General features: G+C 37.8%; 1 protein-coding gene across 2 annotated transcripts in view; it reads left to right on the top strand.

Moving 5' to 3' along the window:
• DCLK3 (doublecortin like kinase 3) overlaps positions 1 to 14,404 on the top strand; it is a gene marked incomplete at its 3' end in the record, with an annotated part of 29,097 nt that extends 14,693 nt beyond the window's left edge. For both annotated transcript variants that reach the window (XM_083379129.1, XM_083379128.1), the window contains exons 2-5: positions 6,654 to 8,533; positions 10,652 to 10,784; positions 12,002 to 12,169; positions 14,208 to 14,404. In XM_083379129.1, the coding sequence (XP_083235255.1) occupies positions 6,654 to 8,533; positions 10,652 to 10,784; positions 12,002 to 12,169; positions 14,208 to 14,404 (2,378 nt within the window). The remainder of the gene's footprint in view (positions 1 to 6,653; positions 8,534 to 10,651; positions 10,785 to 12,001; positions 12,170 to 14,207) is intronic.
• Between the last annotated feature and the right edge of the window lie 1,204 nt (positions 14,405 to 15,608).

The following is a 15,608-nucleotide window of genomic DNA, read 5'->3' as shown; positions in this document are numbered from 1 at the left end:
AAAATTCACTTAACAACTAAGTGAATTGGGGCTTAATTGTGGTCATAAGTTGAGGACAGTCTGTAGTTTACCTGTCCCTGCTGGCATAACCAGGTCTTGAGGGACCCCAGGAAGCTTAACAGTGATCAAACCAATCTCATCCCAGGGATGAGAAGATTTTGCATCATGGGTGCCAGTACAGAAAAAGCTCACCACCTAGGGCCTGTCAAATGTAGCTACCTAGGGTATGCAGTCCACATTTATCCAGCAATTATTCTTTCTTTATCCCCATTTCTCATTGTTTCACTATATTATAAATCATGGGGGTCAAACTCCATTGTGTCATATGATGTATCACAATGTTTTTTTGTCTTTGCAGAGCTGGGGTGGGTGTGGCCTGCATGTATTGCATCCAGCCTACGGGCTGCCAGTTTGACACCTATTATAAATGATCTAGATCAGTGATGGCAAACCTTTTAGAGACCGAGTGCTCAAAAACCACCTGGCCTGCCCCCGCTCCACCCCTGCCCTGCTCCACCCCCACCCCCCTCCTGCAGGGACCCCCACTGCCTCCACGGCCTGCCACAGGAGATCGCCCAGGCAGTCCTGCAGCACCATGGTGGCCACGCCCTCTGCCTGCACCCCACAGCATCATCTGCACTCAACAGGGCACGAGGGTGGAGTCTTGTCCCTGCTGCCCAGCTCCCAAGTGCTTGGCTGTGCTGCTTTGTGCGGGCTGCACCCAGGGGCGACTCTTCTCCAGGGGGCTGCTGGTGAGGAGGGGGCTGTGGGGCTGGGGCAATGGCGTGTGTGCCCACAGAGAGGGCTGTGAGTGCTGCCTCTGGCACTTGTGCCATAGGTTCGCCACCACTGATCTAGATGAAGGGATAGAAGGGGAACTCTTCTTTGCAGATAAAACCAAACTGGAGGTAATTTTTGCTAATATTTTGAAAGACCAAGATCCAGAAGGATCTTGATATATTTGAATATTGGGGCCTCTTTAATAAGATGCAGTCCAGTGGTGAGAAAACTAAAGTCCTGCATTTAGACAAGAAAAGCATCAGGCAAATAGTTTTGGGAAGGATAGTAAGGGCTATAGGCCACATGCTCAGGAAGATTTTAATGTGTTTGAGCAACATGGTGGAACTAAGGTAACATACGACATACGACCGACAATCTTTGCTAGCATGGCAAGTTTCTAGTTGTTTTGGAACTGTTGGTGAGACCGTTAAAAGTCGTTGGCACTGTTTGAATTTGTTCTACCAGCAGCAAGATCTGACTGCTGGCCCAGTGATGGATTCTATTTCAAATCAGGGCTGTTTCCAGGGGAGGCAGAGGAGAAGTGAATGAACTGGATGAGGCTGTCGGCAGGCCCAGAGGAAGAGAGAGAGGCTTTTGGAGAGTTGGTGGCGGCGGCAGCAGCGTGCTCCAGGGGCGAAAAGAAGCAAGGCCCCTTTAAGGAAAGGGTGGAAGAGTCAGCATCAGAAAAAGGAAAGAAGGCGAGGTTGTCAGAATACAAGCGAATTTGAGGGCTAATCCACATGGAGCCCCATTTCCATCTGTCCTGTTTGCTATCGTTCACTCCCTAGAGACTAAAATGGACAATGTGAAATTTGAGCGGGCCCCGAACAAGGAGTATATATCAGAGGTGGTGACCCTTTGAGAGCTGTATGCAACGAAATTTCATTTTGATGTATGCCGATTGGTGTACATTCAAAGTGACAATAAAGTTATCATCATCATTATGAGGAGCGATAGTACCACTTTATATCACACTGGTGAGATCATATTTGGATTACGGTGTACAGTTCTGGTCATCACAATACAAAAAGTATGGAGGCCCTGGAAAGTACAGAGAACTGCAACAAAAATGATAAAGGATTCAGAGGCTAAGTTATGTGATAAATGGTTCAGGGAACTAGGTATGACTAGCCTATCGAACAGAAGGATTGAGGGGCAGGATAACTGCTTTCCAGTAGTTGAGGGACTGTCTATGGCAGTGGTTCCCAACCTTTTCTATACCCCACACCCTAGAACGCTTCTGATATATTCTTGCACCCCTTACAAAAGTTCAAAATAACAACGAATTATGCATATACACTATAATTTTGAAAACCCAAGTTTTTGCACCTCCTGGAATATCATCTTGCACCCCTGGTTGGGAACCTCTGGTCTATGGATATTCTCATCCAGGTCATAGTTATACCAAGATGATTTTCACAAGCCAACTGGGTTTTTTTGTTTTTGTTTTCCTTCTCATTCAAGAAGCTTCTTCAGCTCTGACTAGATGGTGGGGAATGGAAGGATTTATTCTCCTTGTAGACAGCTGATCATTTGCATTCTTTTAGAGAGTTGTTTAGGCCACCTGGAGGTTTATCTGTGTTGTCAGGGTCATCTGAGTAGTGCAAATGGGTGTAGAGCAGGGATGTCAAACTCAATTTCACTGACGGCCGCATCAGGATTGCGGTTGCCCTCAAAGGGCCGGGTGGGTATGGCCAAGGTGGGCGTGGCCTACTGGGTGGGCGTGGCTAGAGTACATACGGCCTACTAGGTGGGCATGGCCAGCTCTACATTGTTCGCATCAAGGGTGCCTATGGGGGCCTGGGCAGGAGTAGGACAGATCTGAGGGTCTCTGGCAGAAGGAGGGTCTCTGGGCCAGGGCCAAGGCAGTGGGGGCCGTTCCCTCACTGTTTCCAGGAAGTCTTCGCGGGCCACATGAAACCACTTCGCGGGCCGGATCCGGCCCCCGGGCCTTGTGTTTGACATGTCTGGTGTAGAGCCTTCTTGGAACTGCTGAAAGGACTGTGTTGTAGACTGGAGATAGATGATATCGTATCCCTCCCCTTAGTTGAGAGGGGGCTGTTCACCTTTGACATAGATGGCCTATTTGCATAAATTAGCAGTAGAGTGTATAGTTCTATCTTCCAGAATACAGATACTCATTTTACCCAAGTTTTCTACCCAATGCTGGATAGTCTATGCAAGGATGAAAGATGGTTTGATATTTACACCAAGGATTTTACAAGTTCAGCAGCAGTCTGATTACGAAATAATTTTGGGACTTTTTGGTTCCCATATAAAACAACTCAACATTAGTATAATTTTATATAGAGGAAACCCTCGACTATAGATGAAGATAATAGTTTTTGAAAAACATTTGATTTCCATTTTAGAAATGTGATAATTGTATTTTATAGGATTTCAGAATGGGTATGCAAAACATGATGTTTTCACTTAAGTTCTTGGTAAATCTTTAAAAACTTTTATATTTTTGGCATTCATACCTTAGTACACATTTCTAGTATGACACCTGAAAAGTTGCTGACATTGTTCATACAATCATGCGATATAGTTATGTAACCTAAGTATATGCGAACATAGGGTTTGCAGCATTGTGCAGCCTGCTGGTACAATGGGTCATCATTTTCTGAGTGGCTACTTCCATTATTGTGCCATACAGCTGCAAGCTGCTTCATTGCTATGATGCACAACATGGTTCTACTGTATGAGGGCAATTTGGAAATAAACCTCCGTTGGTTATAAATGACAGATAGTCATTACAAAACTGTTACTATATACATTAGAAAACTACAACTTTACATTACTTTTTGATATAATCGCCATTCAAATTGAGGCACTTGTCATAATATCTTACAATGTTTAAAATTCCTTAGTAGTACTCACTCGGTGCCAAATCTGGGCCGTGGGGGGGGGGTTTGATCAAAAACATCCCAATGGAACTGCTTCAAAAATTCTTGGGTGCTTCTTGCGATATGCGGATGTGCATTATGGTGAACCAACACCACACCAGAAGTCAGCATGCCCTGATGCTTGTTATGGATGGCTTGTCTGAATTTTTGTAATCTTTCACAGTAGACTTCTGAATTGATGGTCAAACCACACTCCATGAACTTCACTAGCAATACTCCTTTGGATCTTCACATTTGGCGGGATTTTCTATGTGCTTGCCTGCACACCGCTAAATGGACTCAAGAACTTTTGAAGCAGTTCCATTGGGATGTTTGTGACCGTATACAACCCCCCCCATAGCCCATGTTTGGTGCTGAATGACTAAGGAATTTCAAACCTTGTAAGATGTTATGACAAGTGTCGAAAAGCAATGTAATGTTGTAGTTTTCTAATTTGTATAATAACATTTCTGTATCTGCAAGTGTCTGTCATTGATAACCAAACAGGTTTATTTGCGAATTGCCCTTGTAGAAGCAGCCGCTCAGAAAATGATGGAATATACTGGAATGCTGCAGAAGTTGTGTTAGCAAAATAAGGTTCTCCAATGCTGGGATGTCTGGCACACTCCTGGACATGGCCACCATTTTCCAAGTGGTCACAGTTTAATATGGCTGCTTGAAAAATGGTGGCCGTTTCCAGGATCATGCCGTGTGGCCTGCCCTCCTTCTCTACCCCAACCATCTGAATTCTGGAGATCTGTGGAAGTTAAGTGAGGAGGGGCTCAATGGGGTGGAAAGCAAACCAAGGCCTGTGGGAACCCAGTGTGGGGAATGGAGATGAGAGATAGGTGAGAAAGCACTGCAGCATTCCTAGGATCGATCGTAAGGGTGAATGACTGTAGGGTATTATATTGGCTGTAAGTTTGGGTTGCAAGTATCTTTTGGGAGGTCCACATAACTTTGGTTGTTAAGTGAAGACTATGTGCAGTTGTATAAAGTGCAGCAGGCACCAATTAGGATTCCTGATAAAGTGGATTGGAAATTTCAGTGTCTGTGTTTGTGTGTGTGTGTAACTTAGAGCATGTTACATTTTATGTGTGTTAAGCATGGTAGAGGCTTAATAATAATTTCATTGCGTAATGAAACAAAAAAGAATACACCTAAATAACTAACTAGTCAATTTCATCTTAGAGTTCTTGGCTAAGTAATATGAACAAAAGCATCACATATTTGATTAAAAAGCTTTGTGTCAGAGATTGGAAGGCTGATAAGAGGAATGAGAGGTGGTGTCACAGTAAGACTGAACTATGACTATTTTGATACCCCGGCAAAAGAATAACAAGTGGGAGAATTATAACCTTGGAAAATATTTCTTCTTTAAAAATTCTTTTTCATTTTATCCAGATGTTTAGTTGGAAAATGACGAAAGATCTCTCTTCATTTTCCAACTAAACATCTGGATAAAATGAAAAAGACTTTTGAAAGAAGAAATATTTTCCAAGGTTATAATAAAAGTTTATCAGGCTCACTGGAAATACTAAAGCAATTGATGATTGGTATTTGATTGCAATGACTTTCAGAAAAATGAGATTATCCTGGAAGGAAGAAACACAGGAGGTAAACAAAAGTGCCTGACTGGGTTTTAGATGGAACTTAATTATTTTTTTAAAATCCCCCTGGTAAGGGTATATATACATCAGATGGAAGAAACTGATTTCCTGTCCAGTGACTAGGAAGTGAAGTGAATATATAGTGTTTTTAGAAGAGTCCAGTTCTCTGCGATGAGGTGAAGACAATCTTATCTCGCTGGTTTGAAATTGTAGGAGTCTTTTTTTCTACTTGTTCAATGTATTACTTTATGTGAATTCATTTTATATGAGGTTTTCAATTTTTTTCCTATTGAAAAATGAGTTTTGTCCATTTAGAGAAAGTTCATGGGGAATTTCGGTTTCCCTGTCAAAGCGTAATTTTTGAACCAAGGTACATGGATACATAATTTGACTGTTTTTCTTTTGTATTTTAGCTATCTACTTGTTTCTTGGGATTATGCTCTAGTTTGATTTCAGTCATATTTAAATAAGAAAAATGAGCAAAATATTTTTTTTTATTGAAAAGTTTTAACATACAGTTTATCTTTAACAGTCCCCCCACCCCCTCCCTTCTCCCTCCCCCCCTACCTCTCCCCCCTCCCCCCTCCCCCCTCCCCCCCCCGACTTCCCAGAGCTAAATACAAGGTATATATTAAAAAAACAATCGTAAACAACCATATACTAACAACCATAAACTCTAAAATCCATCACTCTCTAGCTTATATAGGATAAGACAAACCTTAGTAATATTAAATATATATAAAGAAGCTAAAAGAGAAAAAAAAGAAAGAAGACTTATTCAAATGCTACATGAAACTTCTTAACCCTATACTTGTTCTGGATATACTCAATCCATTTTCTCCATTCCATAATATAACGTTCTTGCGAGTGATCTTTCAAATAAGCCGAAATCTTTGCCATCTCTGCCAGGTCGGAAACCTTTAAAGTCCATTCTTCTATGGTCGGCAGTTCCTCTTTCTTCCAATACTGACCTATCAAAAGACTTGCTGCCGTAATTAAATTTAACATCAAAATATTTTTATAATAAAGAATTTATATATATATATATATATATGCTTGATGAATTTCATATTACGATAAAAGCTTTTTTTTGAGAAAATAGTTTTTTAAAAAATATTTTTGGATTTGCAATTTGGGATACTCCAAAAACACTTAAGTGTTAACTATATTGGGTGGGGTGTTTTTTTTTTTTGTATCTTCGTCAAAAAAAATCCTGTTCTTTAACTTATTCATCTAAAATATTTTTATTTTATAAAATTGATTAATCTGGAATATCTTTATTCCTCCAGCTAGTACAGGTAGAAGATATGCTATAAACATTAATGGCAAGATTTCTGTCCTAGTTCCTTAATCTGCTTATTTTCTTTCTCTGCAGAACCTCGAGGAATTTTCGATCACACTTTAAGTTGCATGAGATCAAGTGTGACTGAGAGAAGACTGCAAGGTACTTGCCCACCAATTGCCCATGGAGGTTATGGAAAGCCTTACTTGGGTAGAAATGGTTTCAGTTCTCCTTTTATAAATTTTCGAACTGGTTTCCACACTATCCATTCTGAGAACAGCCCAGTAAAGCCAAGGATTGTCACAGTAGTGAAGCCCTGTGGGCATGCAGTCAGGAAGATAACACTGCTTTTAAATCGGCGTTCTGTTCAAACATTTGAACAGCTGATTGCTGACATCTCAGAAGCCTTGGGATTTCCACGATGGAAGAATGATCGTGTGAGAAAATTATACAATTTAAAGGGAAGGGAAGTCAGAAGTGTTTCTGATTTTTTTAGAGAGGGTGATGTATTTATAGCTATGGGAAAGGAACACTTAACCTTGAAAACCCTTGAAATGGCAATCCAAGAACTTTATCCTGATAACCCTTACACTCCACTTACTAGGGCTTCAGAAAATTGGGAACAAGCTCAGAAGTCCAAACACAGAATGCATGAAAAAATTTCTAAGTTAGAAAAGAGCCTTGAACCCACAGTTGCTAGCAACTGCATGGATATCATGTCTCCTAAACTATTTAACAAGCATGACATAAAAGCTCAAACCAGAATCAGACAGGAGGAGAAACTGAGGCCCAAAAAGAGATGGATAAGAGACAACTGGCATGGAGAACATGATGTGAAACCTACTCGAAAACCTAAAGACATTGCAGAATATTTTAATGTAGAGAGAAATTCTGAAAGCGACACTGAAAGAAGTTCAGATAACATTATCAGATGTGAGAAATGTGAAAGAGAAAGACAGCTGAGACAAAAATTGCAAAAAGAAAGACAGGATGATTTTCCATTTGAGAACAGAGACTTGAATGTAAGAACATGTAAGAGATACTATGTTGAAAAGCCTGCAAAATTGAGAAGTTGCAGGAAATTATCAGAACACTCAGTAGAAGAAGCTGAAGTTACATGGAAGGAAGTGGGTTGTCAGAGTACATGGACAACTTCACATGGTCATACCAATAAAGATCTTGAGAAGCAAAAAAGAAGTAATGACAGAGATCAGATCCTGCAGAATCACGATGAAGAATTAGGAGTAATGAAGGCAAAGCCACTAGAAAGTCAGCACACCATAGTAGGAGATACCTATGAGCTAAAGAAGGAACATAGAAAATGTTCTAGAATGAATCAGAGCTGTTGGTTAATAAAAATTTCTCAGGCTGATAGAGAGAAGCAAACAAAAATTCAGGGAGAAAAAGAAGAGGTACAGAAATTAAAAGAAGGAAATACTGGAGACGAGATAATGGAGCAGGGGGAGAGTGTTAATCACAAAAGGGAGGAAGAACTTAAAATCATCAAAGAAGGGAAAAAAATGTATAAGTCCAGTGATGTAAAATGGAGTCACAATGTCTCTAGCAGAGCAGAGGTGGAGAATTGCTATGCAATTGGCAGAACTATTGGCGATGGGAACTTCGCTGTTGTGATGGAGTGTCACCATCGAAGCACCAATCAGATTTTTGCAATGAAAATCATTGACAAATCAAAGTTGAAGGGAAAGGAGGATATGCTAGAAAATGAAATCTTGATCATCAAGAGCCTCTCCCACCCCAACATTGTAAGCTTGATTGAAGTATTTGAAACTGAAGAAGAAATTCACTTAATCATGGAATATGTCCCTGGTGGTGACTTATTTGATGCCATTATAGAGAGTGTGAAATTCACAGAACATGACGCTGCTCTCATGATAACAGACCTGTGTGAAGCTCTCGTCTATATCCACAGCAAGAACATTGTTCACAGAGATCTCAAGCCTGAAAATCTTCTGGTAAGAATTGCAAAATGCATTGTGGTGCCTTCTGATAAACTGAAATAGTTGCTATTTTATTTATTTTTGTGCATATGAGCAAATGATCAAGCACAGGAGTATGCAAAATGTGTGGAATTGGTACAAATTATCCCTATCCTCTTAAGGGTTAATCTAGGAATTTGGATTGATTGAATTGATTAACTTTCTCTGGTTAAAAAAGCTTGGGAGTACTTTCTTGAGAAAAGGAATGACTGATTTGCATTAGATGTAATTCAACTTTAGTATATCAAAACAAACAAATAACTGCAGAGTAAACCCCTCTCTGAAACTGGTAAATAGATTTTACAAAACTATTCTATAAAACAGAACACAAAAGTGAAATGTGACTAATTTCTCTGATGATCTTAACAATAATTTGCAGTGTGTATAGAAGCTTCAGTGTATTGAAGAAATGGAATGGATAAACGCATAGCAAAATTTTATGTGGATCTGGCAATATTATGTTGCCATCTTGTGTGGCTAGAGGTAACAGCAGAGAAAAATGTGAGCCTGTTGTAACTTCTGTATAGAAGAAGGCATGTATCTTTAGAGGTGTTCATTGAAGTCACTTGATAGCTCACCAGTTCATACTCATACTCATACTCATACTCATACTCATACTCATAATAATAATAATAATAATAATAATAGTAGTAGTAGTAGTAGTAATAATAATAATAATAATAATAATAATAATAATAATAATAATAATAATAATAATAGAAGAAGAAGTTGGAAGGGACCTTGGAGGTCATCTAGTCCAACCCCCTGCTCAGGCAGGAAACCCTATACCATTTCAGACAAATGGCTGGCCAGTCTCTTCTTAAAAACTTCCAGTGTTGGAGCATTCACCACTTCTGAAGGCACGTAAATCATGTAGATTTACGTGCCTTCTTTTTTAATAAACTTTTTAACTTCCCGTTTTCATACAAGTGTTCAGGAGAGATATTGAAACCATGTCCAAAGAAACCAAAAAGAAAATCAAAGACGGAATGCTTTATTCATTTAAGTGGCATTCGGAGGATCGCAGTGGCTCATAAAATTTCACACAGCTTAATTTATCAAAATTCCTCCAGTGTTTGTTATTCAAGAAAAAATTCAAAGTGGGCTCTTCTTAACATAAGTTAGAGGCATCTGAGACAGATCATCACTTGCCTTATACTGGTTCTCATCATTGGTTTATCCAACATATCACTGCAACCAACATATCACTGAAACCTAACTTTCAAAGAATTCCTTGATATTTTTTCAGGATTCTTTTCAATTGAGGCACCATAAAGTGTCACTGAGAGGTAGCTATTGCAACAGTGCCCTCTTAATCAAGGAAGTTCAGTCCAGGTAGTCCTCAACTTATGACCACAATTGAGCTCAACATTTCTGTTGCTTCATTTTATGACATTTTTGCCACAGTTGTTAGGCGAATCACTGAGTTGTTAAGCAAATCATGCAGTCATTAAGTGATTCTGACTTCCCCTATTGATTGCTTGTCTGAAGCTAATGGGAAGATTACAGATGGTGATCACATGACCCTTGGGCAGTCCAACACTTATAAACGCATGCCAATTGCCAAGCACTTGAATTTTGAAGATGTGACCATAGGGTTGCTCTAAGAGTTGTAAGTATGAAAAACAGTTGTTGAAAGTATTTTTTTTCAGTGCTATTAAAACTTTGGTCATTAAATGAATGGTTGTAAGTTGAGAACTACCTGTATAGCAAAAGAGGTGGATTTTTATAGAGATTTAATTAGCCCAGCCCATTAAAATCTTTGAACTACTCCAATTGCTACATCATAGCAATTCAATCAATACCTGTTTATTTGTGATAAGCAGTTAGATAGGATAGGTCACAGGTGTCAAACTCGATCGCATCACGTGACGTATTGTGATGTATTGCAACATTTTTTTGCCTTTGCAGAGCTGGGATGGGCGTGACCTGCGTGTGCTGCATTCAGCCCACAGGTCGCCAGTTTGACACCTTGGGATAAGTTCTATACCACTAGTTTTGTAGCAATAGAGATCCATTGCGTAATTTTCAGTTGATAGCTAAGCCTGCAATTCACACTAACAATTTCTGTTTAATTTTGATTTTCCTGTTCAGGTTCAGCATAATCCAGATAAAACTACCACATTGAAATTAGCAGATTTTGGTCTTGCAAAGCAGGTGACCAGACCAATATTCACTGTGTGTGGAACTCCAACTTACGTTGCTCCTGAAATACTTGCTGAGAATGGTCAATACAATTTTTTTTGTAAAATCTTTATATTAAGTTATGCAAGCATTTGATTAATCTTGTTTTATTTTGCTTAGCTGTTATCCAAGTAGATGTTCTTATAACATTATGGATGAATGAATGAGGCCCAGGTTGTTCTTTTATGCTGCATATTCTTACAAAACTATGAATTTGACCTCAGTGTATTCTTCTGTGTTATATTACGGAGTTGTCAGTTTGATCTCTTGCTGCTCAGTTGTCCCTTTCTATTGGTAATTATTGAGGAATGCTGAATTGTCTCCAGGAATGCATGCCTGAAAATGCACAAAGGGGTGGTACAGAAATGGGAATAGGGATAAACTTTAGGAATTGTTTTTTCTTTTCCTGAAAAAAGTAGGAATTTGTATGCTATGGGAGTGCAGTTGGATTATGTAGTCTTTGAGTTTTATTTGACAGTATTAATTAAGGAAATGAGTAGCTGTCTAAATGCAGAGATAGAAACTCAGAAAAGATCTCCTATAACAGACATGTCAAACACAAGGCCCGGGGGCCAGATCTGGCCCGCAAAGTGCTTTCATGTGACCCGCGAAGCCATCCTGGAAACAGTGAGGGAATGGCCCCCACTGCCTTGGCCCCGGCCCAGAGACCCTCCTTCTGCCAGAGACCCTCAGATCTGTCCCAATCCTGCCCAGGCCCCCATAGGCACCCTTGATGCGAATGATGTAGAGCTGGCCACGCCCACCCAGTAGGCCATATGCACTCCAGCCACACCCACCCAGTAGGCCACGCCCACCCAGTAGGCCATGCCCACCCGGCCCCCTGAGGGCAACCGCAATGCTGATGCGGCCCTCAATGAAATTGAGTTTGACACCCCTGTCCTATAACTTATAGTCTGTAAAAAGAGGCCATAGTTTTCTTCTCTTCAAATTTGCAAGAATCTGTTACTGTAGTCTTACAATAAAGTAGAATTAGCAAATCTGGTCATGTTTCCTGATAAGGCTGACAGCCCTGTTTATGATAGCAGCTGCTTGTGTATAAGCCTGGCCAGAACTGGTGATAATAATGGGCCATCATGCTTGATTAAGTTTAGAATGATTACAAGGTTATTAAATATATTTAGAATTACATGTGACCTAAGACGTAAGGAATTTATTTATTTTATTCTGATATTTTATTCACATGCTAAAATATGAAAGCAAAAAATTAAATCACTTACCAATGTCATTTCTCTCTCTCAGGCTATGGTTTGGAAGTCGATATGTGGGCTACTGGTGTAATACTCTATATTTTACTTTGTGGCTTCCCTCCATTCCGAAGTCATGAACGAGATCAGGAGGAGTTATTTCAAATTATACAGCTTGGACATTATGAATTTCTCTCTCCATACTGGGACAACATTTCAACTGGTAAGCTTCCTTTAAAAAGCTGGCTAAACAGGTTGTAAAAAGTAAAAGGTAAAGGAGTCCCTGTGGATTTTACTTGGCTAGTTGTTGCCGACTATAGGTGGTGGTGACACTGGGCTTGTTGTCTGGAAAGGATGAGATCCCGTTTTTGCCCCAGCTTTTGCCAACCTAGCAGTTCAATAGCATGCAAAAGCAAATAGATAAATAGGTACCACTTCAGTGGGAAGGAACAGGTTATAGTGGTTCCTATATTTATTTCATATTCTTGGAATATGAAAGGAGCATGAAAGTCAATATTTAATATAATAGTCTGGGAATTCGTTTTAATTTTTAAAGATATATATACCATAAGACTGGAAAGATGTGTAGCTATTGCTGTTAAACCTTTAGACAGTACGTATAGTTGAACCATGGGTGATGTCTATGCTAGGTTATATATTTCATAGATATCCCTTTGAATAGCATAAGCATTACATAAGTAAAATATTCACACCTAATGCTAAACCATAAGCTGGGTTTATCTTTACTTGTTTTAAATGTGATTTGGGGAATGTTAAAATAGCTGGATTCACACATAAATAAATATAAATAATCTTTATAAACCAAAATGATTCAGTTCACATCTCACACTAAATTAAAATCAAACAAAACAAATAGCTTGGTGAAATATGTGGACATAAACATTTAATATTATAAGTATGAACTGCAGGTGCACTCTGAATTGTATATTTTTCTTGCTTCTCTTTTTCAAAGAATGTTGAGTTTGGAAGTTTGTGTGATTTTTGTGTTAAACTCCAGTTTGTCATAATATTAAAACTGGGAGCAATTGCAATTTTTAATATGTTTAATAAAAATAATATACTCTATATCATGTTCATTACACTGGTTTATATTCATTAATTATACTTAAGATTAACCACAATGGATAATTAGATTGTATTTGTATTTCAATTGTATTTAGGATATATTAGATTCTAAAGTAGTGTATTTACTCCAAAAGTAGCATATTTGAAATCTGGACATCAGATTTTCTAAGCTAGAGATTTATTTTTATCAATAAATGTGATATGATATGAACAAATGATCATTTGGTGCCATTTTGGAATTGTGTATTAAAGCATGAGTAAATTAATAGGAAAATCTTTAAATGCTAAAGGTGTTAATATAACTGTGGAATTATCTATCAGAGCTTTAGAATTTGTCTGTTTATCAGGAATTGTGCTTGTATTGATCGTAGTGGGTGACAAAAAGAATTATATTAAGAAATTGGAAAAGAGATATTGATATCAAGGAATGGTTGCTGGAAAGGAATGATTTATTAGCAGAGAAGGCAGTATTCTCTGCTAATCAAAGGAAGCAGCAATTTGGGTTATTATGGCAGAGATTTAGTGATTATTGTATTATTGTAAGATATCTTGTAGGATATGTTCATAGTATATTGGTGAATTAATGGGTAAACAAGGCACTCTTCATAAGTATAAATTATCAGAAAGATTTGCCCCCTTTAGTTTTTTAGTTTGTACTTTTAGCTTAAAATCCCTGGGGGCGGGGGGAACACTTATTTAGAAGGTACTTGTTTAGAACAATGAGAAGAGAAAAAATGGAACCTCGATGTTATAGAACCATAACAATGGAAAAGCAAAGTCAAGCTGTGATTTTTCTATATAATAACTTTGTTGTGTGGAATCTGAAATGCTTATGGCTGGTCTTTTTCAGTGCAAAGCATTGCTTTTTCTTATTTCTGCTGTATGTTTTTTGAATGAAAAATTTACCTTTATTAAAAGTAGAAACTGTACTGTACATTTATTTCATACTACTTTTAATACTTTATTCTAAAATTGTGATAGACAGAGGAAAGATTTTCCAGAGTCTACCTATAAAGCTTTTTTTGGTGCAATTAAATGTTTTTGTAATTTTAGTCTTCCAAATTGTGGCCCAATGTTGCCATACATTTTTTTAAAAAAATTTATTAAGTTTTTCCAATTCTGTGAAACTGTTCAAAGCAAAGTCATATTAATTTACTTGTCTTTGCTTTTAATAGCTGCAAAGGACCTGATAAACCGACTCCTGATAGTTGATCCAAAAAAGCGCTATACTGCTCAACAGGTTCTTCAGCACCTATGGATCCACACAGCTGGAAAAAACAACAGCAGAAATCTTCAAAGGGAGGTGACCATCAATCTTGAGCAACACTTTCGAAGTCAGCGCAAATCAGAAGTTACCAAAGAAGACTCATAAAGGATCATACACACCAAGGACAATTTTTTCCATTTTGTATCCATACAATCTTCTTCTAGAGATCAAATGTTAGTATTTTAGGCAAATTCATTACTTCTGTTGGAGCTGAAATCTGCTAAGCATACCAGTTTGACTGATTTTACGTGGTATCATGCAGTCATTTCCTGGTTCTTTGTACATAGCAATTTTTCATTTTTAAAAAAGGAATTATTTTTAAGTGAAGAAAGTAAAGTTTGAACACCCACCTGATTCACTTTGTCAGGCATTTTGATAATTAAGATATTTATCTTTGGTCTCCAAAGTGGAAAAAGATGGAATGGTCATGAAATATATGTGGTATTTTCCATAGATACTAAACAGTTACTTAGTATTAACTTTCATATGTTTCTATCTTTTACCTGTCTTTAGGAAATAGTTTTGTTACAGAAACATGCTTTGAAAATAGATTTTAAAAATGTGACTTAGTCAAGAACTTGTCAAACTGCTGATTAAAATGAATGACTGAATCTATTTTTTAATTATTCAAATATATTAAATATAGTTATATAAAGGCCAGTTCCAGAGAATTATTTTTGGCATGCTTAATGTGCTGGGAACTGAACTAGCTATATGGATTTTTAATTAAAAGTTATGAATATCTTTCTTTTTAAAAAAAAATACCTTGGTTTCAAAATCTTGTGGTATGAGTTCCTTAATATGCCCTTTGGGGCATATTACTTTTTTGAAACCATGTTATTGAACATATCCTTGATATTTTATATTTTGAATATTTAGAATACTGTATTTATGTATCAAGGATGGAAGTAATTTCTTGAACAATCTGTGCATAATACATGCCAGAGTTTTGTTTTAATTGTGCATAGATAGCATATTATACTTTGAGTTCAGAATAGAGATTATGAGAAAAATTCTTTACTTTTCCTTTATCCAAAGAGAAAGAAAAAGGGATGAGACTAAATAAATAAAATGACCCTCTTCTTTTAAGTAAACTGTTAGATATATTCTGGATTTATCTGTGTCTGTGTACATGTTTTGGTTATTTCTAATACTAACCAGATTTTTTTGGCGGTGTGATTTTTTTTCCTTAGGACCTTCATTTTTAAATAGGTACTGTGAATTATGCATCAGAAAATGTTGCTGCTTTGATAAAACTTGTAAAAAGTATGGGCCTTAAATAATAAACTGTCTGAGGTTGTGATCTAGA

The sequence above is a fragment of the Vipera ursinii genome (genome assembly GCF_947247035.1).
Source record: "Vipera ursinii genome assembly, chromosome: Z".
NCBI classification, from domain to species: domain Eukaryota; kingdom Metazoa; phylum Chordata; class Lepidosauria; order Squamata; family Viperidae; genus Vipera; species Vipera ursinii.
This window is presented reverse-complemented; position numbering and strand designations above follow the sequence as displayed.